At 36.9% G+C, this 24644-nt stretch overlaps 1 protein-coding gene across 1 annotated transcript; it reads left to right on the forward strand.

The window, feature by feature from the left end:
- Window positions 1-5879: 5879 nt before the first annotated feature.
- On the forward strand, window positions 5880-24436 carry LOC134325685 (stAR-related lipid transfer protein 9-like). The gene is made up of 17 exons (XM_063007928.1): window positions 5880-5890; window positions 6012-6081; window positions 11865-11993; window positions 19565-19681; window positions 19780-19812; window positions 19916-19974; window positions 20085-20197; window positions 21224-21366; window positions 21620-21687; window positions 21799-21896; window positions 22419-22619; window positions 23101-23198; window positions 23285-23362; window positions 23445-23519; window positions 23659-23838; window positions 24222-24280; window positions 24412-24436. The coding sequence occupies exons 1-17, from the start codon at window positions 5880-5882 to the stop codon at window positions 24434-24436; spliced, it is 1557 nt and encodes a 518-aa protein (XP_062863998.1).
- The last annotated feature ends 208 nt before the right edge of the window (window positions 24437-24644 follow it).

A 24644-nucleotide genomic window follows, 5' to 3' on the forward strand; every position in this document is an offset into this window, starting at 1 on the left:
ATAAGGCCTTTATAAATTATAAATTTATATTTATATTTTAAATTTAAATTATTAATTTATAATTTAAATTATAAATTATGGGCCTGTGGTAGCCTAGTATGGGCCTGTGGTAGCCTAGTGGGTAGGGCTTTGGGCTATCAACCGGAAGATTGGCGGTTCAAATCCAGGCTCTGCTATGTAGCCACTGTTGGGTCCTTGAGCAAGGCCCTTAACCCTGTCTGCTCCAGGGGCGCCGTAAGTTGGCTGACCCTGCGCTCTGACCCCAGCTTCCAACACCAGCTGGGATATGCGAAGAAAGAATTTCATTGTACTGTACATCTGTATATGTATATATGACAAATAAAGGATATCTATCTATCTATCTATCTATCTTATTAATTTTAAAAATATAAATATAAAAAATAATGTTCATTAAAATGTGTCCAGACACCCATGTACCTACTGCTTCTATACCCCATCTTGTGTTTCCTCTCTCAGGCACAGCCACTGTATCTGTTAAGCACCTGGTGAGGCCAGTGGAATATGTATTTATATTTAAATCATTTTTGGTGTCTGATAATAGATCTGACTATCCGGACATATTACATTTCAGCTTAAATTTACATTTTTACAGTTTACGGCTTTTCTTCCAGACCTTGTCAAGTAGACCACTGTTCCACGTACTTTCTAATGGGTGCACATTACCTAGCCCTGTTTATATACACCAGCTGTTGTCATGATTGCTAACAATGGATCAGGTTAAATGACAGTTTTCTACATCACTAAATTAATAAATTGAGTGTTATATCATTAAGTCACTAAAAGAACACTTGCAGAGGATATCGAGTTTCTTACTCGAGTATACACACTTTTGACTTACGTACTAAGTAGTATGTTGATTATTAAGTACAGTGCTGGATGTGTAGTGTTTAAACGTACTGGTTAGTATGCTAGTATGCAGATTGCACAGCAGCTGGTCCCTCCTTCTGCGTTTGCAGTCGGGAGGCGGCAGGAAGTTTCAGCTTGCAGTTGTAGTGCAGTTGTTCTGCTGTTGTTCTCCACGTTGCCATGAGTCGCATGACTTTAACATTTTATGATCTTTTCCCTCCATTTTTTAGCATGTATAGCTTAAAAGACGCGATGTAACTTATGCGTATGGACTTATTTTCACTTCGGCCAGTCCATCTGTCCTGATTGAGACCATTATGGCAAACGTGAAAGTGGCGATTCGTGTCCGTCCTTTAAACTTAAGGTAAGAAAGCTACAAAACATAAATAAAATCTTGTAGTTAATATTACTGTACAGTTTTTTTCTGCCTTAGTGATATTGTAGTCTATGTAATTTAAAGGGCTGGTTGAAAGTTTCTGTTGGGTGTTGTTGCTATGAGAGGGAATTGGGGCGCATTGACAGCAGGCACAGTGATTCTTTCCAGTGAATGCAGCTGATGTTCTTTTAAGATGCAACAATTACGTTTTTGACTAGAACTTAAATGGATTTTTGAGTTAGTTTGTTTTTTTCTAAATTAAATAATTCCAGAGATGTAAATAGAATTTCCCCTCTTAAAACCAATTAGGAGAAAAAAGCCAGAGAAAACTGGACCAGTGATGTCACTGTGTCCATATCATGTAAGAGCAGCTGTATTTCAGACTGCCTTCTGAATCCTGCACCATTTTTGGGATTTTAAGTTAATATTTTGTAAATCAAATATAGATCAAATTCACATGTGTCGCCTGAGCAATTGTTTTAATATGTTATATTTATATTTTGGGCCTTTTTAATGTATAAAAGTAATTTAGAAAATAATTAAGAAGAGTAGATTAAGATTAACCCTTTAATGCCAAGCGTATCATATTTGATACATTAGTTTTAGAAACCTCTACATCATCAGTATGTATATTGTTTTACTGAAAAAACATGCACCAAAAGACCTTTTATTGAGAGATATAATACAAAACAAAACTTATATGCAAACTCTTATTTAATTTCTTGTTTTTTGTATTTTACGGAAGGTCAAATAAGCATTTCAGTTAAAGAAAAATTGGACAATGTTTTGGTGGTTCAGGCTTTAAAGGGTTAAGTAATCAGCTTCAACAAGTCTGTGTGTGTAGTCTAATTGAACCAAAGTATCAATTCAATTTGGTTAAATGGCTAGTTAATTTATAGCGCTAAGGTGGCACAGCAATAACGTGCACTAGCTCACTGCCACTAAAATCCAAGATTCAAATCTCAGCAGTGCTATCCATCCCATTGGTCGGACTTGACTGACTAATATCCAGGGAGGTGGGTGTGGATGGCTAAGACAGCTTAACCATTAGAAGAGGCCCTTGTTAGTGCGCTTTTAGTTCTGGTCCCAAGCCCGGATAAAACAAAGAGGGTTGCATTAGAAAGAGCATTTGGAGTTAAACCTGTCAAGCCTGGTATGTGGAACTGATCTGCTGTAGGTGACCCTTTAATAAGTGGGCAACTGAAAAAAAAGAAAAATTGGAAAAGGTCAATTGTCATTTTTATACATTTAACCATTACAATAATAATTTACTAACTTGTGTTCACTTACATTTTGTCTTATTATTTAATAGATCAAAAACTATTTAATGTGTCGAATCTTAAAATAGTAAAATAGGAATGATATCAACAGCAAATTGACTACCAGGTTGCATTTACAAGCTCATTTGTGATTGTCATTACCTAATACTTTTTATCTGTAACAAACTTGCATCATCGATGTAATTTTATGTTACTTTAATAACTTGTGGAAAATGTTCCAGCTCTTTAACTGCAACATTAAAGCTTTGGAACAGAGTTGCTCCAGCCACCAGCATGAACTAAATTACTACAGGATGTTGGGTACAGGCTCACTGTGGGGGTCTAAAGCAGTATTTTCCAATCCTATCTACTGAGACTGCTATAAAAATTTGGCTATGTGCCAGCTCCCAGCACAGCTGTACCAGCTCTATAGTATAGAACCTCCATGGGTTTGCAGACTCTGGAGTTTTCTGGATTTATGCGTTACTGCACTTTTACTTTTTATGCTGTTAACACAATGATCAAGCATTAGCAGTCCTGGCTGGAGGTATGTGCAGAAATCACCTTTCGTTTATAGTAGCTGATCTCAGCTGATTTGGGACACTGACATGCTTAAGCCATTTTGCTATTAATATATAGTAATATATTTTGAATCTTTCAACTACCATGTGTTTGGGTTTTTTTCCCTAAGTGACTACAATTTCTTCTGCCCTTGAGGCAGCAAGTCATCCCCAAACCATGAGGTTTCCCCCACCACCCCTGACAGTTTGGATGATTGTTGATGTGCAATGCCTTTTTTGCCGAAACGTCAAGTAGAATAGCAACAGTGCTGAATCCCTCACAAAAGTTAATACTGCTACAGAAGACTGAGATTGGAAATAAGCGGGATTAATAAAGTTAAAGTGAACTGAGACATCAAAAGTTGCCATAGTACAGTTCTTTACATGAGTTTAATGTGTTCGACATTTCTATCCCTTTGGCGTTACCCACAAAACCTACATAACAAAGGATGACGTCATAGCCTACTGTCCATTATGCAAATTGGGATATCTTTGCAAAGAGCATGGATTTATGAACTAGTATAACTAGGACAATAGATTCTGCTTCCTCTCTTATATTTTCAGTTCCTCTTCAAAATCAAAGTTCAACTAATTTAAAAAATAGTTTGTGCAGTTGTTGTCAGTGTTGGGCAGTTTAGCAGCATTTCATAATTCTGTAGCTTGTAATCCAGTTGTGCAGCAGGTTAATAAACACTACTTTGTTTCATTGTCTTATCATGCACACTGTGTATTTTAGCTTGAACATGCAGTTGTTGAACATAAAAGCTAAAGTGAACAAAAAACAGCTATTAAACATTTGAAAAATCATGATAATTAGTTAAGGTCTTGAATTTGAAAACTGTGGACAATATAAACACCTCATGACCGTTTCATACCAGTACAGATGTTCTGATCAGTGGAATTGCAGTGATTAGGCCTAGTTTAAGTCATGTATTTGAATTGGTATTAGAGGTGGTTTGACTGATTTACTGTACCTGTTTTTTGCTCAGTAAAATGATTCTATATACAATCTGCTTAGCATGATGACATGAAAACATAACCATAATATATTATTACATTATTTAAAAAAATAAAAAACATTGTTTTAAACTTTATTATTATTATTTTATCATTAATATTAGTGCAAATGCAAATAGCTAGAGTCCATGCTTTCATCAGGAAACTATGGGAGAGAAGTAGCATTAATTTATACTTTCTTGGGAACAGGATTTGAACTGTGACCTTGTTGCTATCTTCCCTCCAACCAGAAATAACATAGGAAAGCTGGCAGCCTGCTGAGGTTTTGGGCAGGGCAGCTTTTTAAGGTTGGTGGAAATACAAGTCTACATGGTACCACATAGAGCAAGAGTCTAGGTTAGAAAAATGACAAGAATAGAATGATTTCTTTGCAATAAAATACCCCACTCATCCAAACACTGCTTGCTATTATGATTTCACCCTTATTTACATTTGAGTCCCGGCTTCGGGTTTCATTCTCTTGCATCATTTCAGAATCAGCAGCTGGAGTGCACTCACAGCTGGCCAGGTTCCTCAGTCTCAGTCAGTCTCTTACACACACACTAGTCTGCTTTTTGTTAGCTGTACAGCATGTGGAGGAGTTGTACACAGATCTGGTTTTCTTTCTGTTTGACCTACACTGAAGTTGTGCACTGAAGCACAGGAAAAGGAAAATAGTCTCCCAGAATTTAAATATCTTGCTGTTTTGACTCATGATGCATCTGTCTGCATAGTATCAACTTTATTACTGATGGATTCTTCCACCAAGGATTTAAGAACATAGCCTTTTTAGGGAAAAAAACAACCCATGTTTATTTAGAAGCAAGATTCTAATCATTAACCTTGAGTACACATTTAGCACATTAACCCCTTTAAACTCATAGTTTATCTGCTTTCACATTCCTCATTTTCAGGCTTCTAACAGTGCTAACAGTTCACTTCTAAGTACATGACTTAGCCTTTAACTATTTTGATCACAATTTCAAGTGGAATTTCTAAATTTTATATAAATAAGTCTTTATGATGTCACAATATATATTAAATTTTTATCAACAGTTTGGATACATTGTATGGAAAATACTGTACCAAAGTACTGTATAAATAGTGTATTTTTTTGTCTAGAAAGTCATTTGGAAATGTCAGCCTGTATTAATGCATTTACCTAGCTATCTATGTCATACAATAAGGGTTAATTAAATGAATCATCCAGTTTTCTAGCCTAGTTAATCATGCTTTTGAAAAACCAAACATGGGCACATTAGAAGATTTACTTGCCTGGTGGGTTAGCTAATGAATTTATGATCTGAACAAAATGAATTAAACTTTATTATTGCCAGTTTGCAAGATTTAAAATGAGATGAAACTAAAATAGAATTGTTCATTGTAATTAAGTTATTTTTAATACACATTTAATAAGGAGATGGTCAGAAGTCAATATGACTGTAATTTTGTATCTTTTATTAAACTTTCAGTGTTTATTTTTCTGATCATTTTAACATTTCTGAGTTTGTGTGTACAAAACAGACAATATAACCAAATAAACCCTTATCAGAAATTTTTAGAAGACCAAAACAAATAATACTGATGACTGATGTATTTATTTTTAAAATCTTTTTTTTCTTTCTAGTGATTTTGATTAATCTGGTTTAGTGACATTTGTTACTTTTCTGGCCAAGAGACTTGTGGCTTTACACCAAGTAAAAGTGTTAAGCTGTTATTGTCAAATAACAAAATTAGTCAAAGAGATATAAGCTCATTCCTAAAAGTCTCTAATGTCTAATGAAGTTGTTTTTATGTGTGTAAGTTACAGCATTGAGCAAAATGCAAGTAAAGTTTGTCTTTTTTAAATGGAAAGATGAATTGAAGTCATTTTGTAGCACTCTGCTTTTATTATAATTATTTTTACATGATTTTCCATCAATCTTTACTTGTTTCTTGTGTTTTATTTTATAGAGAATGTGCAGATGGAGGGAGAGTAGTGGTACAGGTGGAGGACAAAGTGGTTCGAGTAAGAAATGTGAAGGTAAAGTTTGTCACAGTTATTGCATTTTTCATGCTAATAAATATAACAGACATCAACGAATGATAAAACCATACTATATGATATTATGATACTGATATATAATAATATGAACAGAAATACATCGTTGTTGTTTACACTTGTCTAATATTAAAAGTAATGCTGAGTTAAAGAGAAATGTTTGTGTTCCTCTTGGGGATCTCTGTAACAGGAAGTTTAGAAGTGGAGAAGTGAAGATTGTGCATTTCCGTTATGAGTAATCCCTGCAGGAACGTACTTTTAGCATGAATTCCACTGCTCTTTGTTCTGCCTCAACATAAGTTCTACAAAACCTGATTTGTAGGATTTTTGGGTTGGAGGACTACGTAATAGTCAGTTTCTAGTACTGATGTGTGGCTACAATTCAAAGTATTTACTGGTTCAGTTTCTGATGAAAATTACATGTTTCATTTAGTTGGTAACAGTTTTATGTTGTGATTGCAAAATGAACGTGTGCACATTAACACAGGATGCTAAGTGGCATTAAGTATTCTGCTATTATGTCTGTATTTTCACATTTCTTGCTTACAGAGAAATTTACACAGCTGCCTCTAGTTTTTGCTGTTAGATGCACTGCAAAGGTTTCCCTTATCATAGGAAAAAATTTAAGTGCACAAGTAAAATGCTTAACTGGCTACATTTAACAGCTCTGAATTCACAAAACTAAAATTCCATTACTTAATCATCAAATATGAGACGCAGTCCTGCAAAAAACTTTGCAAAACAGCTTTTTTGATACCAGCCATGTTGCTTTTGTGCCAATAGAGGGATTCTAGTCTTGGGAGGCCAGCTGCTATTCTCTTTACAAGACTAGTGTCTAAGAAAAGTCTGTAAAATGTGACCGTAAACGGTGCTTAAATAAAGCATGCCCACCCCCACCTAAATAGTTCAACATTCAAAATGTCATTTTTACATCTTTACTCATGGGTAACAGCATACGGTTTAGCTTTAATGTATTTTTCACTTTTACTTTTAAAACATATAATAATTTTAATCAAAGAGCAGTTTGTAGTTTAAACCCTACACACATAAAGATAAGACATAAAGATACACACAAAATTGTCTATGCAAGCAAAACCTAAACATTAAAATGTAAGAGGGTGGTGTGCTGTTGTGTAGCTTAGATACTGTTACCCCCTCCCCCATCCACATTGTAAAATATCTCAGAGGATTTTATTACACTTTATTTTAAATCAAATCCAGTTTTCAGACCAATATTAGCCCTAGTGCTAATTACATTTCTAACATTGTGATTTCTGTGGTAAGAGAATGACAGTTTCAAATGATTTATCCATATGGCCAATATTTCATGTTACTTTGTCCTATCATCTTGAACTGACAATTTCCCCCCAAATGATAATACAATAGATATAGATAGATAACCATAGGGAATAGAAATGTATTTCTTGCGCCCCTGTTATTCGATTTGACGCTAGACCATATTTTGGTGTTGTTTTTGAGGAACTGGGGCAGTTAACTCCCTTCTCTCTTGAAATGTATTTACTCAGCTTTAGTAACCACTTTAGTAACCTGTTTGGGGTCACAATGGGTCTGGTGCTACCTGGATACACTGGCCACAAGGCAGAAATACATTCTGAACATGTCTTTTACTCAACCGCACCTAGTGAGAGAGAGAGAGAGAGAGAGAGAGAGAGAGAGAGAGAGAGAGAGAGAGAGAGAGAGAGAAGAGAGAGAGAAGAGAGAGAGAGAGAGAGAGAGAGAGAGAGAGAGAGAGAGAGAGAGAAGAGAGAGAGAGAGAGACATTTGACTAAATGTGATATGCAGGAGTAAGTTTTAAGTATTTTCATTGTCTGGTACACATCACACAATGAAACGAGCAACTGTTTGGCATGATTTTAAACTAATTTTGTCTCAGAGAGCATTAACAGTTTAATAAAAACAGCTTCTTTTAATGCCTAGTATGCCCAAAAAAGAGAAAAATAGAAAAACCTTAATGGAAAAAGTGCACTGTGCAGCAGTTATTTTTGGTGTTTGGTAAACAAGCCCAGAGACTTGTATTTTACTTTTTAAAAATATGCTGGCATGTAGAGATTGTACCCCTAGGATAGGCTATAGCTAGCTAGCTATCTAGCTAGCTAGCTTGCTTGATAGATAGATAGATAGATAGATAGATAGATAGATAGATAGATAGATAGATAGATACTTTATTTATCCCGAAGGAAATTATTGCCGAAGGAGACATCACTAAAACTGAGGATGAATTAGATACATGATAGAAAAAAACTTGACTGATTGATGCATCCAGTCTGGTTGTCTTTAGCTCTTCTCCAATGACTTTCTATATGCTAAATGTCCTCACAACACTGTGAACCTTTGCAGTGCACTGTACTTGGTTTTTCAGAGCGAACCGTGACGTCATCGATGGGCGTGTCAGTGTAGAGGTTTGGGTGCTTTGCTAAACCACTGTGCTGGTGTCTCGTGTGGAGCTTAATGCTGCATTTTTATCTTTTAAAGTTCACCTGATTCAATTTTGATCCAGTTTGCTGCTGATATTTTCAAAGCGTCTTAAAAAAGATGAACTGTGTGATATGACGTGGTAAAAGTGACCCGGACAGTACGAAAAACGCTTAACGTGAAAAATAAAGTGTAACGTGACTTATTGTAATAAAACAATGAGCGATGAATTTGGGCAGTACAGAGCACTTATAACCTGTAATAATGGAGAGAAATGTAGTGTTTCTGTGTCATATTTTTAGTACAGTGGGGTCAAAAAGTATTTAGTCAGCCACTGATTGTGCAGGTTCTCTTACTTAGAAAAGATGAGAGAGGTCTGTAATTTTCATCATAGGTACACTTCAACTATGAGAGACAAAATGAGAAAAAAATATCCAGGAAATCACATTGTAGGAGTTTTAAAGAATTTATTTGTAAATTATGGTGAAAAATAAGTATTTGGTCAATAACAAAAGTTCAACTCAATACTTTGTAACATAACCTTTGTTGGCAATGGCAGAGGTCAAACGTTTCCTGTAAGTCTTCACCAGGTTTGCACAGACTGTAGCTGGTATTTTGGCCCATTCCTCCATGCAGATCTCCTCTAGAGCAGTGATGTTTTGGGGCTGTCGCTGGGCAACACGGACTCCACAAATTTTCTATGGGGTTGAGGTCTGGAGACTGGCTAAGCCACTCCAGGACCTTGAAATGCTTTTTACGGAGCCACTCCTTCGTTGCCCGAGCGGTGTGTTTGGGATCATTGTCATGCTGGAAGACCCAGCCACGTTCCATCTTCAATGCTCTCACTGATGGAAGGAGGTTTTGGCTTAAAATCTCACGATACATGGCCCCGTTCATTCTTCCCTTAACACGGATCAGTCGTCCTGTCCCCTTTGCAGAAAAACAGCCCCAAAGCATGATGTTTCCACCCCCATGCTTCACAGCAGGTATGGTGTTCTTCTTCCTCCAAACACGACGAGTTGAGTTTTTACCAAAAAGTTCCATTTTGGTTTCATCTGACCACATGATATTCTCCCAATCCTCTTCTGGATCATCCATATGCTCTCTGGCAAACTTCAGACGAGCCTGGACATGTACTGGCTTAAGCAGGGGGACATGCCTGGCACTGCAGGATTTGAGTCCCTTTCGGCGTAGTGTGTTACTGATGGTAGCCTTTGTACTTTGGTCCCAGCTCTCTGCAGGTCATTCATCAGGTCTCTCCGTGTAGTTCTGGGATTTTTGCTCACCGTTCTCATGATCATTTTGACCCCACGGGATGAGATCTTGACCCCAAGGGAGATTATCAATGGTCTTGTATGTCTTCCATTTTCTTACAGTTGCTCCCACAGTTGATTTATTCACACCAACCTGCTTGCCTATTGTAGATTCACTCTTCCCAGCCTGGTGCAGGTCTACAATTTTCTTCCTGGTGTCCTTCGACAGCTCTTTGGTCTTGGCCATGGTTGAGTTTGGAGTCTGACTGTTTGAGGCTGCGGACAGGTGTCTTTTATACAGATAACGAGGTCAAACAGGTGCCATTAATACAGGTAACGAGTGGAGGACAGAAGAGCTTCTTAAAGAAGAAGTTACAGGTCTGTGAGAGCCAGAAATCTTGCTTGTTTGTTATTGACCAAATACTTATTTTCCACCATAATTTACAAATAAATTCTTTAAAAATCCTACAATGTGATTTCCTGGATTTTTTTTTCTCATTTTGTCTCTCATAGTTGAAGTGTACCTATGATGAAAATTACAGACCTCTCTCATCTTTCTAAGTAGGAGAACTTGCACAATCAGTGGCTGACTAAATATTTTTTGACTCCACTGTACATTCAGCCACGTTACGCTTTTTCGACTCTCCCGAGAAGATTCAGAACCCCGAGCCGCATAAACACCACACGTGAAGTAGATCCAGCTAAACACAGATTCATGTTGTATTTTAGAGTGGATTTGATGGTTATTTCACACAATTAGATGTTCGTGTTGTGGAACTTTAGTGATGTTTTATCGCTCAAGTCGAGCGCTGAGCAAATCGGCTATTTGTGCCGAGAGTCGCGGTGAGACCGAAGCGCAAAACGCTTCTCACGTCAACGAACTAAAGAAAACAACAACTGCGACAAACACGTGTACGTCTTCTTATTACCAACAGCTGATCGATGCTTTTTACATAAAAACCAACATCTGTAACAACAGCACAAATGCTCGCACATAAATCTACACGTTCCGCCATGATATATTACTACTCATTACATTCATTAAGTAACGCCCACCGCTGATGACGCAGGCTTGGTTCTCAAAAACTGGTGGAAACGCGCGTCGGTTCTCTACAGAACACCAACGTTCAGAAACCTGAACAGAACCTGTTCAAGAACCATGGTGCTTTTGGTGGAAAAGCCCTATGTGTGGTCAGTTTTACAGCATTTGAAAGAAAGATCTTATGTTTCTTTCTGCCACAGAAACAACATGCTGTAGAGATAATACACTCTGGTTTGGATAAAATAAAAGGCACAATTTGTATTTCACTATTTTTATCTGATTTATTTATCTGTGTCAGTTCCATTACAATAATAAATCATGCTATCGATCAAGTTAATGAATGCTTATGGTTTTTCTTTTGTCCGTCCTTATAGAAAATTGCATTGCTTGAGACTGGTCTCACAACAAGTAAACATATTTTTAGTTACATTTTATTTCAATGAGAACACTTTTGTGCTGATTATCATGCTTCATGATGTCTCATAAACTTGAAATCATTAAATAGTTTGGCATGAAATGATTACCCAAAAGAGTGCTGTAATAGGGAACCATTACCTAAACTTAGCTTGTTAAAATTGCTGGATCTAAATTTAACAACTCTTCTTAAAGGCCTATTAGTAAAGCTGTGAGCTAACATTTGTAGGACAGAGCCAAGAAACTATGAACTGGGTTGCCACAGGTGACGATTAGTGTGTTTCTGCTTGCTCCGTCCACGCTCTCCTGACATGAATCAACTTTGCTTTAATGAAATCACACAGATTGATGCACAACCAACCCACTGATGCAAAAGGCCTAGTGTAATGAGATGATAAATTGCTGACAAAGACACACGTGTGTGTGTGTGCTGTGATATGATGACTGTTTAATGCTGACAGTAAATAAGTTACCCATAGGTCAGCAGAGAGTATTCATGTATAGTATTTTGCTGTTTACGAAGAATTCTAGCCTAAAGCGGCAGCCTCATTATAGCCATATAGCCTTTTATAAGCACTTGAATAAATAAATGGATTGAATTATCAATATTTTTGCATTTGCAGTTGGATGGGCGTCTGGATGGCAGAACAGAGGCTCCAGGTGATTGCAGAGAACGGCTGTTGGAATTTGGCTTTGATTACTGTTACTGGTCCGTGAACCCTGACGCACCCAACTATGCCTCACAAGAGCAGGTAAGACCAAAATTATTTAGACATCCCTTCTAATGAGAAGCCACTCACACTGGTGCATACATACAAACATACATTCAAACAGCGGACAGTGGATAAACAAACAATTGCAGTAGGACCATTTAAAAAAATTCAAATTTCTAGCCTGTCATGCTAGCTGATCTCTAGGTCTAGTAGCACTTTGAATAAAAACAACTAGCTGGCGTATCAGATGTAACATATTAGCCTTTGCCCCCTTCCTTCTACCAATACCAAGTCCAGTTTAATCAGTCTTAGTATCAGTTTAATTTCACATCCTTTTGTATGATGTGAGAATGACATCTATGTAAATTCCTGTGCCCTTGAGTCTCTTTATCACAGCCCCTCTGCAGTGTATTATCTAAAAAAGCCTATCCATAAGGCTTTTAGAATTTTAACACATTTAATTGACGACCATCACAGTCCAGTACCTTAACCAATGAGCTACCACTGCCCTTAACCACCATCAAATACAGGGGGGGCCTGTGGTAGCCTAGTGGGTAGAGCTTTGGGCTATCAACCGGAAGATTGGCGGTTCAAATCCAGGCTCTGCTATGTAGCCACTGCTGGGTCATTGAGCAAGGCCCTTAACCCTGTCTGCTCCAGGGGCGCCGTAAGTTGGCTGACCCTGCGCTCTGACCCCAGCTTCCAACACCAGCTGGGATATGCGAAGAAAGAATTTCATTGTACTGTACACCTGTATATGTATATATGACAAATAAAGGATATCTTTCTATAAACAGATTATGTTAATTGAGTTTTATTTGTCCATACTGTCTATTTCTTTATTTTTATTTTTATTTTGTACCATGACATGGATAGAATACTCTGTTTTAGCTACATCAATAACTAACAGATGCATAAACTTGAACATACAGCCTTGATGTCTCTATGGACATTGTTGACAGTAGAATGTGTTGTACTGAATGTACTGAAAAGCCTAGTAATTTTACCTTGGGGTTCCATATTTCTAACAAAACATTCATTACATTTCTACTCTGCTAAAGCTTTACTGGTCATCTGCAAACGCTCTCATTTACAGAATGGGGTCACCAAGTCCATAATGTCATAAGCACAGGCCAGACTAAAACCTATATGAAAAGTGCATACTTTAGTGCATAGTGTCTGTGTGAAGCCAGCACATGTATTAAGTAGGACAGTTCTGAAACCTGATAGTTTTAGGGTCCATGATTTAATTCAATGAATCTCTAGTTGTTGTATTTGTGGAGTTTGGCTTTCTTTGGGTGCTAGAGTTACCTCCCACTTCTCTAAACCATGACATTACGTGGACTGGCTTTTTTTATATTGCCTCTAGATGTGAATGGATGTTAATATGTGAGTATATAATGCCTTAAAGGTAAATAAGTTGTGACAAAAAGTGCAGCTGGGGTGAATCCTGCACACTGCACATGTTAAAAGTCCACCACGTGTAACTCTTAAAACATGGTCTTTGCAGCTACAGCTAAAATCTGTAAAATATCTTATACTCAAACATGTTCTCTAAAACCTTTGCAACTCACCATATTATTGCCCTTATTTAACTACAATTTTCTTTCTGAGATTTGCTTTTGTTTTTAAACAATAATCTTTAAGATAGTACTCCATCATTAATCAACATACAGTTGAAAAAAATGAAATATCAGCTTAAAACTGTAAACCAAAGTATGTGCAGTGACGAAAGAACTTGACATTAAATATGCTTACAGTGCATCTATTCTTTTTCAAATCTACCACTGCATGCAGTTAAACAGACTGAGAAATACCAAAGGCATAATCAACAGGCAGGGAGCAACACAAGAGCTGACTTCTGTTGGAAAAGAAAACCAGCATTGTCTCCTGACTCATTACCAATGACGTCCATGCAGAGCCATCTATGAAAAATCCTTTACTTAAGCAGCTGTGCTTTTTGCTAAGGAGGAGCCTGGGACTCCCTTTTCCCTTCAGCCCACACAGCTCTCCAATTTCTGCTTTGTTTCTTTGCTTAAGTCGAGCAGTGTAGACATGCATTTATCTTCAGCATAATGCAAAAACATTTTTTAGTACTAAGTACCAGATTGCCTTACGTATATGGATAAGCTCTGCCAACATGAGCACAACAGCTGGATTCCATTATTATTTCTCTGCCGTGCTCTAAGACCTGGAACGTTTTCTACTTCTTTCCCCTCCCTGATCCCTCCTTCTCTTACTCCATGCTCTTACTCCATACTCTCCATGCTAAAACTATACCCACGTTGCTTGACCTCGGTCTCTAACTCTATAATCTCTCAGGTCTAGCAGTACTTTTTCTTGCACACAGCTACATTCAAAGCCCCACCAGGCTAGTTCAAGTGAGAATTTAAACACATAAAAATTAATAAATTATGTAAAGCCTGGGGTGAGCAACAAAACTTCAGTTGTGGTCCTTAAAAACTGTTTCTATGTAAACAGTATGTATGAAATACTAATCAGAGTTACTTTTAAAGAAAACATCCATATGTGATTGTTTAACATTTCAAATCGATTCAAAATCATTAACAATAAACAGTTAATACTGTACCTGCTGTAACAGTTGCCATGTTTCTAGGAAAACTTTCAACCAGATTTTGAAACATTACTCTGGAAATTGAAAATGTAAGTTGCACCACTCCAGCCGAGATTTGGAATCACACGTTATTATATTAAGCTTGGATGCAGCTGCTTGGTCATGGGAACCAATCCTTAAAAAGCTTAAACATTTACACAGAGGATGCAAAGTGTAGTGACTGCTCATACTTTCTATAGTTTCTTAAATTGTGTTTATCACACGTTCTTTCCATTTTATCAGCAAATGCTGTCATTTACTCATTCTCATTAAAATTTCACTTACTTTGCTTGCTTGGTGAATAATCTAACATTTCCACTTAAAGTATGCCACTGGGCTGTAACCCGTATGCAGCAGGTACAGTTCTTTCTTCTCAAACTTTGTGCTGCAAACTTTATATGAGCCCGAATACTTAGCGTAGGCTTCATTTTTCTTTTCTGGTCAGGAGAAAGGTCCAAAGTGTGTTTAGATAATGCCTGTGCAAGTTCAGACATGCTTTGTAGACCATAATGAATTGATTCATTTGGAGAGTGGGTTTGTATCATTTTAAATTTTCTGAATCCACTAATTACAAATTATGTTAACATAAATCTAATATAGTGTATCTTTTTTATGGTGGTATAGTTTGATGTTCTTCGTTTAGAACTAGCTTTCATTCTTGTCCTAAATGATTAAATGTACTACAGTATAAGCAACAGATTAAAATGTGAGTTTAACATGTGGGAATTTTTGACAAAACACTCTTTAGTTACTAATGTGGCTGCCAATTTTGTCATTTTAAATTCCCTGTTGCAATTCCTCAACCACGTAAAACCCAGTATAATTACTATTTAAACTATTGTTGTGATATGGGAAAGATAAACTTTGCCCACAGACACCAGTAACAATTTATTTTTTGTCCATGACAAGAATGTTCACAGCCTAACAATAAGCTGAGCACTAGACATCTGATGATACACATGTGTTAGTGTTTCAGGATCAATATTGTAATATTACCCAGACCTATAAGATTATGTTCTTTATGCTTGTCCTAATTCGTATAACAAAAATATAACCCACATATTCCCTTTTTTGCAGTGTTTGTCTATATAACTGTACCTTGAAAGTAGCAAAGCACTGAAATATTTGGCTGTGGTTGGAGACTTCTGTTTAATTCAGTAGGCCTTCAGCTGCTTTCCTTTAGTACATTCTCTCTAATAAGGGATTTCCCAGAGCTTGCTGTGGAGAAGGCAACATAAACCAATCTGCTATTTGCAGTTGACCACAGATGGTGATTACAGGCCTTTAACCAAAGTGGAACCATTACATTTACATTTCACTGGTGCTTTCATATTCATACACATGCCATTATAAATCTGCGTAATCTGTGCCACAATATCTAATGTTTAATTTTCTGCTGAATTGGCTTTTGACTGGTTTAATGTGCTGTATCTGACACCAGTCTCACCAGACTGCTCTTCTAAACTGACTCATATGAGCAGAGCAGCGCTTCACTGAGATTGGTAATGTTCTGTACAAATTCTGAATTAATTTCCTCTAAGGCAATAGGAACAAATTTTACTGTTTGAATGAAATAGATTTTCATAAAGTGTATAGATAGAAAATCACAAATATGTTTAAATGTTATTCATTGTTTGGTTGTACTTTATCTCACTTTATATTTCATGCTTACAGATTTTTTTATATATTCATGTCATGTATACGTACTCTGATCAACCAGAACATTATGACCACCTTCTTGTTTCTACACTCACTGTCCATTTTATCAGCTCCACTTTTTCTACATACTTTTTTATCCTTCTTTTACCCTGTTTTTCTTTTGGCCAAATGAGACTTGCAAAGTTAAAATGTCTTAAAAATGCATGCCATTAATTCCATGATTTCTTTTGGGCATTAAGCTATTTTAAAAACTGTATAATCATATAACAGTGTATTGGGTCCCAGATTTTTACCAGTGGGTTTTTTACACTTGCTGTCTGAACATAGCCATGTGCTGCTGCTGTTTTTAGTGTTTGTTATTAAATGACCTCATGTGTTTAGCTTATCAGACTATCTGATCTTGTTTTGTGTAACCCACTTCTGGACGCACCCTTCCCTTACTCAATATCATTAATCAGTCTTTTGTTTTTCAAACCAAAGTGAAACTCTTGGCTTTCCACTACTGCTGTAAAATACATGATTTAATTTCAAATCTTTTAAACATTTCATGAGTGTGTTAGTAATATTTTAGGTTGGTTCAAGTAGCAGAAGCTTAGCTAAGGCTGTATGCGTGTGTGTGCAATTGTTTTTAGGTGGATTTCCTTTAGGAACCCATGCGTAGACTCAAAACAGAGGCAACTGGCTTCCTGTTGATGGCAGTATTTAGTCTTTCTAAATGTGTTTGTCTGATTCTGTGTTGCCTCCATACTGGCTTCTGCTCTGGAACTCTATTAAGACCTCAGTGAACTTCACTGCATGCTTTGTTTGTCAGCTCTTGAAGAAGTAGGCTGGTCTGTGAGAGCCTGTTATTTTGTGAGAGCTTTTGGACGTAAATGAATAGCTTTTCTGTGCACAATAGAGGCTGCTGTTACCATGCAGCACAAGCCAAGTTAAAAACTTTGCCATTTTGAAACATTAGTCCATATTGTACAGATTATGTAGATACAGTTTAAGGTGCACAAATCATAAAGTCATATGACCAATACCAATTTGTTTATAGCCAAATTGACCCATTGTTGTTATTAAACTTTTATTTTTAATGTGTCAAACTTTATCTCAATTTTTTGGTTTTGCTTGTTTTAAAACTTTGCTGTTACCTATAGTTTAGTATATGGGGAGAAACTCTTGTTTGCTTGCAGTTAATTTAGTGAATTTATTGTTGACTGGGGTGATAAACCTTTAAATTAAAGGTTAAATCCTGTCAGAAATGATGTTGTTTTTTGAATAGTACAATGTCCAAGGGTTACCCCTTTTTTAAAAATTCATATTTCAACCAAATAGTACCATTAATTTCATCTATCTGTTTGTACAATCCTAAAACTGCAAAACTGTGTGATTTATTCACAAGAAAACTACCAGACTCTTTGTGCTGTGAAAGAAAAAAGAAAGAGTTTATTTAAGGCGGACCACTTTTACAAGCTCTCCACATTGGTTTCTTAAGGCAGAGGAGTCAAGCTCAGGCTAATTAGTATAAGGCGGACAGGAGTGCCAGCACTTTTTGTAAACCTGCCGCTAATCCACTCTCCCTAAAGAGAGTGTGCCAACTAGCCCCTATTCATAATGTTCATTAAAAGTGTTGTTCCTGCTGGACCTCACAAATCAAATTCAGTCGCGTTTCAAAAAGCCAAAACTGTTGTGAAGCAGGTGTGTTTGACTAAGTCACAAGGTTTGCAATGGTCAGGTTTATTCCTCTCAGCAAAACTCTTAACACACCTTTTGTACACAGCAGAGCAGGTGAAAATCTGTTTAAAGTTCAGTGTTAATGTATTTAAGATGCGTTTTGTTATGACTGTAGCTGTGTAACTGTCCGATTGGCAAGTAGGCTAGGCCATATGTCAATAATGTCAATATATTTGTTAATTAAGTTTTAAACACATTACTGCTTTTCATTATTTTGCCAAGGCTAAGGACCTTTTTCATCATACAACTTGTAAAACAACCTGGATTATATTACACTTCCTGCACTGCTGCCAAAAACCTAGGAGTCACCTTTATCTCCACCGTCTCACATATTAAGTCTCCAAATCTGCCCTCTATCACTTTTGTGCATTCTTTGTTGCTGTGCTTTTCTCAGCTTTCATGATGCAGAGATACTAGTCCATGAGTTTTCTGCTGTCATGGCAGTAATGTAAAACAGCTACATTAACATGAATGGCCGTGATCAGTTCCACATTAATGATCGATATTTTAAACAAAGGAACCCAGTAGCAGTTAGTTTCAAGATTGGCCAAAGTAAATAGAACAGTGAAACAATAGTGACCCCAGTATTTCAAAGTTGATTCTGACAATATTAATATATAGTGATTAATTAAACATGGTCAGTAGATAAAAATCAAATGATAATTTTTTGGTGAGAAATAATGTCATTTTTACATTTCAAATAATGCAGTAAATACCTTCCTTTTTTGTGGGTATTTCTATGCACAAATCTGGATTTGATCTTTTTGTGCCAGAGGGAGTGTTTATTCAGAAAACTAGTACCCGTTTCTCAGTTTAGTAGGGAATTCACACTTCGAAATCGATATGCTTTATGGGTAAAGAATGTGCTGTGTTGGTTCTAGCTCTGTAGCACCAGTCTGATTCTGTCTGTCCTGCTGCTGCTGTCTGAGTAAATAAAGGTAAATAAATCCACATGGTTGTGTTCAGGTTGTGTTCAGGCCCTCCGTATTATCTTACCAACCTGTTCATTCATCTCTTTCTGCTAGCTGGCTTTACATTGTGTTGGCCATTTAATTTTTTGTAGGATGGGGTCATTTGAAATTGGTATTTGCAGCATGCTGTGCTAAGCCTGAAAGATTTTTACAAAATGAAGTTTGAGTGTGTAAACTATTAAACATAAAATGTTTGTACTAATTCAATGCAGCAAACTGCAAACCATGTATTAAGTCAAAATGTTAATGTCACGCTTTAGTAATTGTTGGTTAAACACTTTGTACAACAGTAGTATGCACTTTAAAACACATCCATTGTGGTAATATAGAAAATGTAGATGTTTCACCATTTTTAAATGTCAATGAGCAAATTAATGTAGCTGTATGATGTATCTAGTACTGCCAGTGTTTCTTGTTTTTTAAATGTCCTGCCATATTTTTATAATGCATTTCTTTGTGCATTCAACTTTTTAAAACAATCGGTAATATCTGAGAGCCTACGTATAACATTTTTGTCAATATTTTGTAATATTCTCCATCAAAAAGCCTGTTACAACATGCTTAGTCTATTTGATTGCACAAAACAATTTTTATGTTAATAAATAAGAGACATGGTTTTTGACCTTTAGTGTTTTCTCCTCATGTAGATATTCCAGGACCTGGGCATGTCTGTACTGGCTGGGGCATCTGAGGGCTACAACGTATGTCTGTTTGCCTATGGACAAACGGGCTCAGGGAAAACCTACACCATGATGGGCACTCCAGTGAGTAACTCATTGCAGCTTGGGACTGCTACAAAGCAATAAGTGACCTAAATGAACTTTCTAATTTTCAAATGTTTGATCACTTCTGTTTTTTGCAGGACTCTACTGGATTGACTCCTAGGATCTGTCAAGTATGTCTCACATAGACTGTGGCTACATTTTTTATATGAATGCCTGTAGTCAGTGTAGGGCCATGCAGAGGATTTCCAATGGTTTTTGCTTTTCTGTTTTTAGGGACTTTTCCAGTCTGATATGGAAACATCTGATGGACAAAACTGCAGGGTTGAAGTTAGGTAATGACTGTTAATGAACATGTTTCACACAGTAGTCAATTATACTTTCAGTATTTCAGTATTTAGTATTTCAATATGTTAACATATTAGATATCTCCTTCCCTTTGCAGTTTTTTAGAGATCTATAATGAGCGGGTACGTGATTTGTTGAGAGGGACAGACCAGAAAAAGCCGCCACCCCTTCGTGTAAGAGAGCATCCTGAAAAAGGGCCGTATGTGCAGGGTAAGAGTTTTCCAAACACTGCAATGTACATTGAAAAATATTCTTCCTGCTGAAACTAGCTAGATTTCTGCATTAATTGTATTGTAAATACATGTATTATCATGGACACTTGAACAGAGACTTTAGGAAGTACTTTCATTGCTTCTTCAGCATTGCTCATTGTACTCTCTGTGATATTTACGGGATGCAATTTTTACAATTTCAAGCTTTTTGTACAGTTGTTTTTTAAAGTTGCCTGATTTTTAAAAATGTTTTATTTGAGAATAACATGAACAGATGATGTTTGAGGATTGAAGAACAGACTCCGACTTAGTGTGCCTTGTTGTAGGACACATTTATTATCCACATTTTCATAGGTCATTGTTAGAAACACCTGGCTTTTGGAAAAACTGGTAGCCCAGATGTTTCTGCTCTTTTTCTGAACTGGGCTGTAAATAGTCAATGTGTTTAATAAAAAACATAAAATAAAAATGGTCAGAAATGACAAGGGACAGCAATGTGTATTTACACATGCATTTTGTTTACAACTAGTGCCATTACACCATAGCTCTTTAACCTCACTTCCACTTCCACATCTCTTTAATTGCCAAGTGTCTAACATCCAGTCATTGTGTGTATCAGAAAAAACCTTAGAACAGAGAAGGAAGTGACTTCACTTTCCTGTGGCTTTAAAAAGCCCTGTGGAATTTCTCTCTCTCTCTCTCTCTCTTCCTCTCTCTCTCTCTGTCTTTTTCTCTTTCTTTTTATCTCTCTCTTTCTCTCTGTAGCTTTCTGTATCTCTCATTCTGTTGGTTTGCTGGTTGCCTTTTTTACTTTGTGGCATGGCCTCCCTTTTCCTTGTTAGTGATTAAGATTGACTTAATCACTAGCGGTTGACTTTAACAGAAAGAAAAAAACAAAAACTCTTACCCTATGTCAAGAGGCAATTTATTTAAATGGGTAAATGTAATCCAAGAACCACACCCCCACAAAGGCTGCTTAAAGCTTGAATAATGGTTGCTGATCATGTATATGTTTGTGTTCCAGGTCTCTCTCTGCATGTGGTAGAGGACTACAAGCAGGCCATAGATTTGCTAGAAATGGGAATTGCTAATCGAATTACAGCTGCTACACATAATCATGATGCCAGCAGTCGATCACATGCCATCTTCAGCATCCAGTACTCACAGGTCTTCTTTACATTACATTACTTTATTCCATTCAGCACCAGCATTGCTTTATTTATACATTTAGCAAATCCAATAAGACCTGGTTATTCTTCTGACCAGTAAGACTTTTTGTCACCACATACATTAACCTGTTGGTCAATTGGAAGTGCTTGTGTGTAATTAATTATTATGCAAATAGACTGTTTAATTGTAATATTGCAATCTACAGTACGTTTTGCATGTATATTTTGACAAATTTTGGCTGCTTTTGTAGGCTATTCTAGAGAATAATCTTCCATCCGAAATAGCAAGCAAGATCAACTTAGTGGATCTGGCTGGCAGGTTGGTGGTTGTTACATTTGCTTATTAAAGGCCTTTTAGGCTTTTATTGATTTAACAAAGCTTAGCTTTTACCATTTGTGCTTTGGTTTATGCATTATTTTGTCTCATTAGTGAGAGAGCAGACCCTAATTACTGTCGAGATCGGATTACTGAAGGAGCAAACATCAACAAGTCTCTAGTCACACTGGGAATTGTAATCTCTGCTCTTGGTATGAAAAATTTGCTTTTTTTAATAACACAGTACTCTAATTACAATATACAGCCGTTTAATTTGTTACGTACATTCATAAATGAGTTTAGAAGCTGCACCTACCACACAGATGAGCTGACTGGTACTGACTGTAGCCCTTTTACCCCCACAGACCAGATGTTATTTGGGTGTTGAAGCATTCTTAGCTGTGCAATGACACTAGCATGGTAATGACATGTTAGTGTGTGTTCTATTTGTGAATGTATCAGGTGCATTAGTGCTAGGAGAAGAATAGTGCTCTATCCAGAAATATAGGCAACAGCGTAGTGTGGTCACTAGATGGTGTCTATTGAAAATACTAGAGCAAGATTGACATTAATACTCTTTCAACTAAATGTGCACAAATTCCTACTAAAACATTTTAAAATCTTAAAATGCCCATAGTTTAGTAATGTGACCAACAAGCTAATGGTCCAGGATCCACATACATTTAACCATGTAGTGTATCTCTTTTCTTACTGTTATTTTTGGTGGTTTCCAGCCCAGAATTCTCAGATGTGCAGTAGCAGTCAGAGCATTAACAGCATGTTGAGTGAAGGGGAAGCCAGCACTGTTGGCAGTCAGTCCAGCTCTCTGTCCAGCAGCAGCCGCAGACACTGCTTCATCCCCTACAGGGACTCTGTTCTTACCTGGCTCCTTAAAGACAGTCTGGGTGGCAACTCCAAAACTATCATGGTTGCAAGTAAGTTGGTATTTGTGTTTTAAAATAAAATAACAACATGTTATGAAACAACAAAGAAGTGTTTGCCCATTATAGGTTATTTTGATGGTATACAGAAATAAGCACTTGATAAGCACTGAGTCTACTAACATTATACTGTATTAGTATTATCTTTGTTTGTATGGGATTCCTTTAAATAATTAATACCTCTCAGATCTTCGCAAAATGTAGAAGCTGGATTAGCTACTCTAAATTGGCTCACGTTTTGAGATCAGGTGAAAAAAAGAATGTTACTAAAAATAAAAGAAGGAATAATTGGTAATGTTTAGGTACACACTGTTTTAAACTGTGCCTTTACACCACTGTAAACTGGAAGCTATCACCACCTTTTTGCCACTAAATTAGCCTTGTTGCTTTAGTACAACTACAAAAGCAAACTTCAGACTCCAAACCTCATTATTAATCATACAGTCAGTGATTTGACTCGACATTCTTTCTGCAGCCATCTCCCCGTCTTACAGCAGCTATAATGAGACTCTCAGCACTCTCCGCTATGCAGCTCATGCCAAGAACATTGTCAATAAGCCAAGAGTCAATGAGGTGTGTTCTGTATATGAGTGTTTCATTCTGATTAGTACCAATGAAGTAAAAAAAAAAAATTAACACCATTACTTCTTGGTTTTCAGGATGCCAATGTGCGGCTGATCAGGGAGCTTCGTGAGGAGATTGATCGGCTGAAGGGCATGCTTCTAAACTTCTCTATGGTACTAAATTTCCCACACAGAATAATCCCGGCAAATGTAGCAAAATAATAACCAGTGCTGTCTTTTTTCTGGTCTGCAGCAGCGGAACTCCAGTCCTTCCCTCAGCGATGAGAGAGAGAGCAGCCTTTCAGACATAGTACTTCAGAATGAACTGAAAGTATGTCACCTTGCCTAACACAGAGTATATTCGTGTCTTGCACCCAGTGTTTCTTGGAATGTTTTGGACTTACTGTGACTCTGACCAGAATGAAATAATTAATAAAATAAATAATTGTAATTTCTCATGCTCTCTTTAGGTGGAACAGCTTACTAAAGACTGGTCGGAGGGTTGGAGGTATAAGGGAGCTCTACTGGAGCAGTATAATGTGGACATTAACCAGAACAGAGCAGGAGTTCAGATCCAGTCTCTTCAGCCCCATCTCGTCTCCGTGGAGCCAGATGTCCTAAGCACAGGAGTCACTATTTTTCATCTCCAGGTTCTCACCTAATCAGTACTTTGTTTCTTTTAGTTTTAGTTTTTTAGGGTTTTCAACCTTTAGCATCATAATCTATACAAACTCTGATGTACTAGTCATCCAAATTATAGCATAGAGCATGAGCCTTGTTTAACTGTCAATGTACAGAGGCTAACTAAGACTAGCTGACTAACTTGATTGTATTTTCTAAATGTGAGCAAATTATGAATTTGATGCCTGCAACAACATTAAAAAAGTTGGGGACAGGTTAAAGTAAGAATGAAAATTTTACAGAACATTCACTGTTAAACTGTTTTGAAACATTCCGCAATAAGCTTGTGAATTGGTAACAAGTGAGGCACTTTTAATTTGTTTATTAACACTCAACACACTATAAATTACAGAATGGAATCACCAGAATTCAACCACAGGATCCAAAAGAGGGTGAACCCCATATGAGTATGTACTGTATTTTTGATTTGATTTTTGGATGTTATGTATATTTTGAAATATGGTACAGCAAAAGCACAGAAAGTATTAGCAGACATTTAAACTGATACTTTGGATGTGATTTGTTGCACTATAATGTTTCAGCAGCACCGGAGGTCTCAGCTTGTGAAATTGAGAATCAGAATGGAGTGGTGACCCTCAGACCCCTTCCTCACACTGCCCTTATGGTGAATGACAGGGAGATCACTGAGGCCTGTAGACTTGCACAAGGTAAAAGCATGCACTGATATCAAATAATCATTCATTGTGTTTGAATTAAACACTGGTGCATTTTATTTAGGCACATTGTGTTCTATTATGGACCAGAACAACTAAAT

The sequence above is a fragment of the Trichomycterus rosablanca genome, chromosome 13, assembly GCF_030014385.1.
Source record: "Trichomycterus rosablanca isolate fTriRos1 chromosome 13, fTriRos1.hap1, whole genome shotgun sequence".
Lineage (NCBI taxonomy): Eukaryota > Metazoa > Chordata > Actinopteri > Siluriformes > Trichomycteridae > Trichomycterus > Trichomycterus rosablanca.

Coding starts and splice junctions, on each gene's coding strand:
- LOC134325685 (XM_063007928.1), top strand. Junction 19,813..19,915: donor TGACTCCTAGGATCTGTCAA/GTATGTCTCACA, acceptor TTCTGTTTTTAG/GGACTTTTCCAGTCTGATAT. Junction 21,688..21,798: donor TTAGTGGATCTGGCTGGCAG/GTTGGTGGTTGT, acceptor TTGTCTCATTAG/TGAGAGAGCAGACCCTAATT.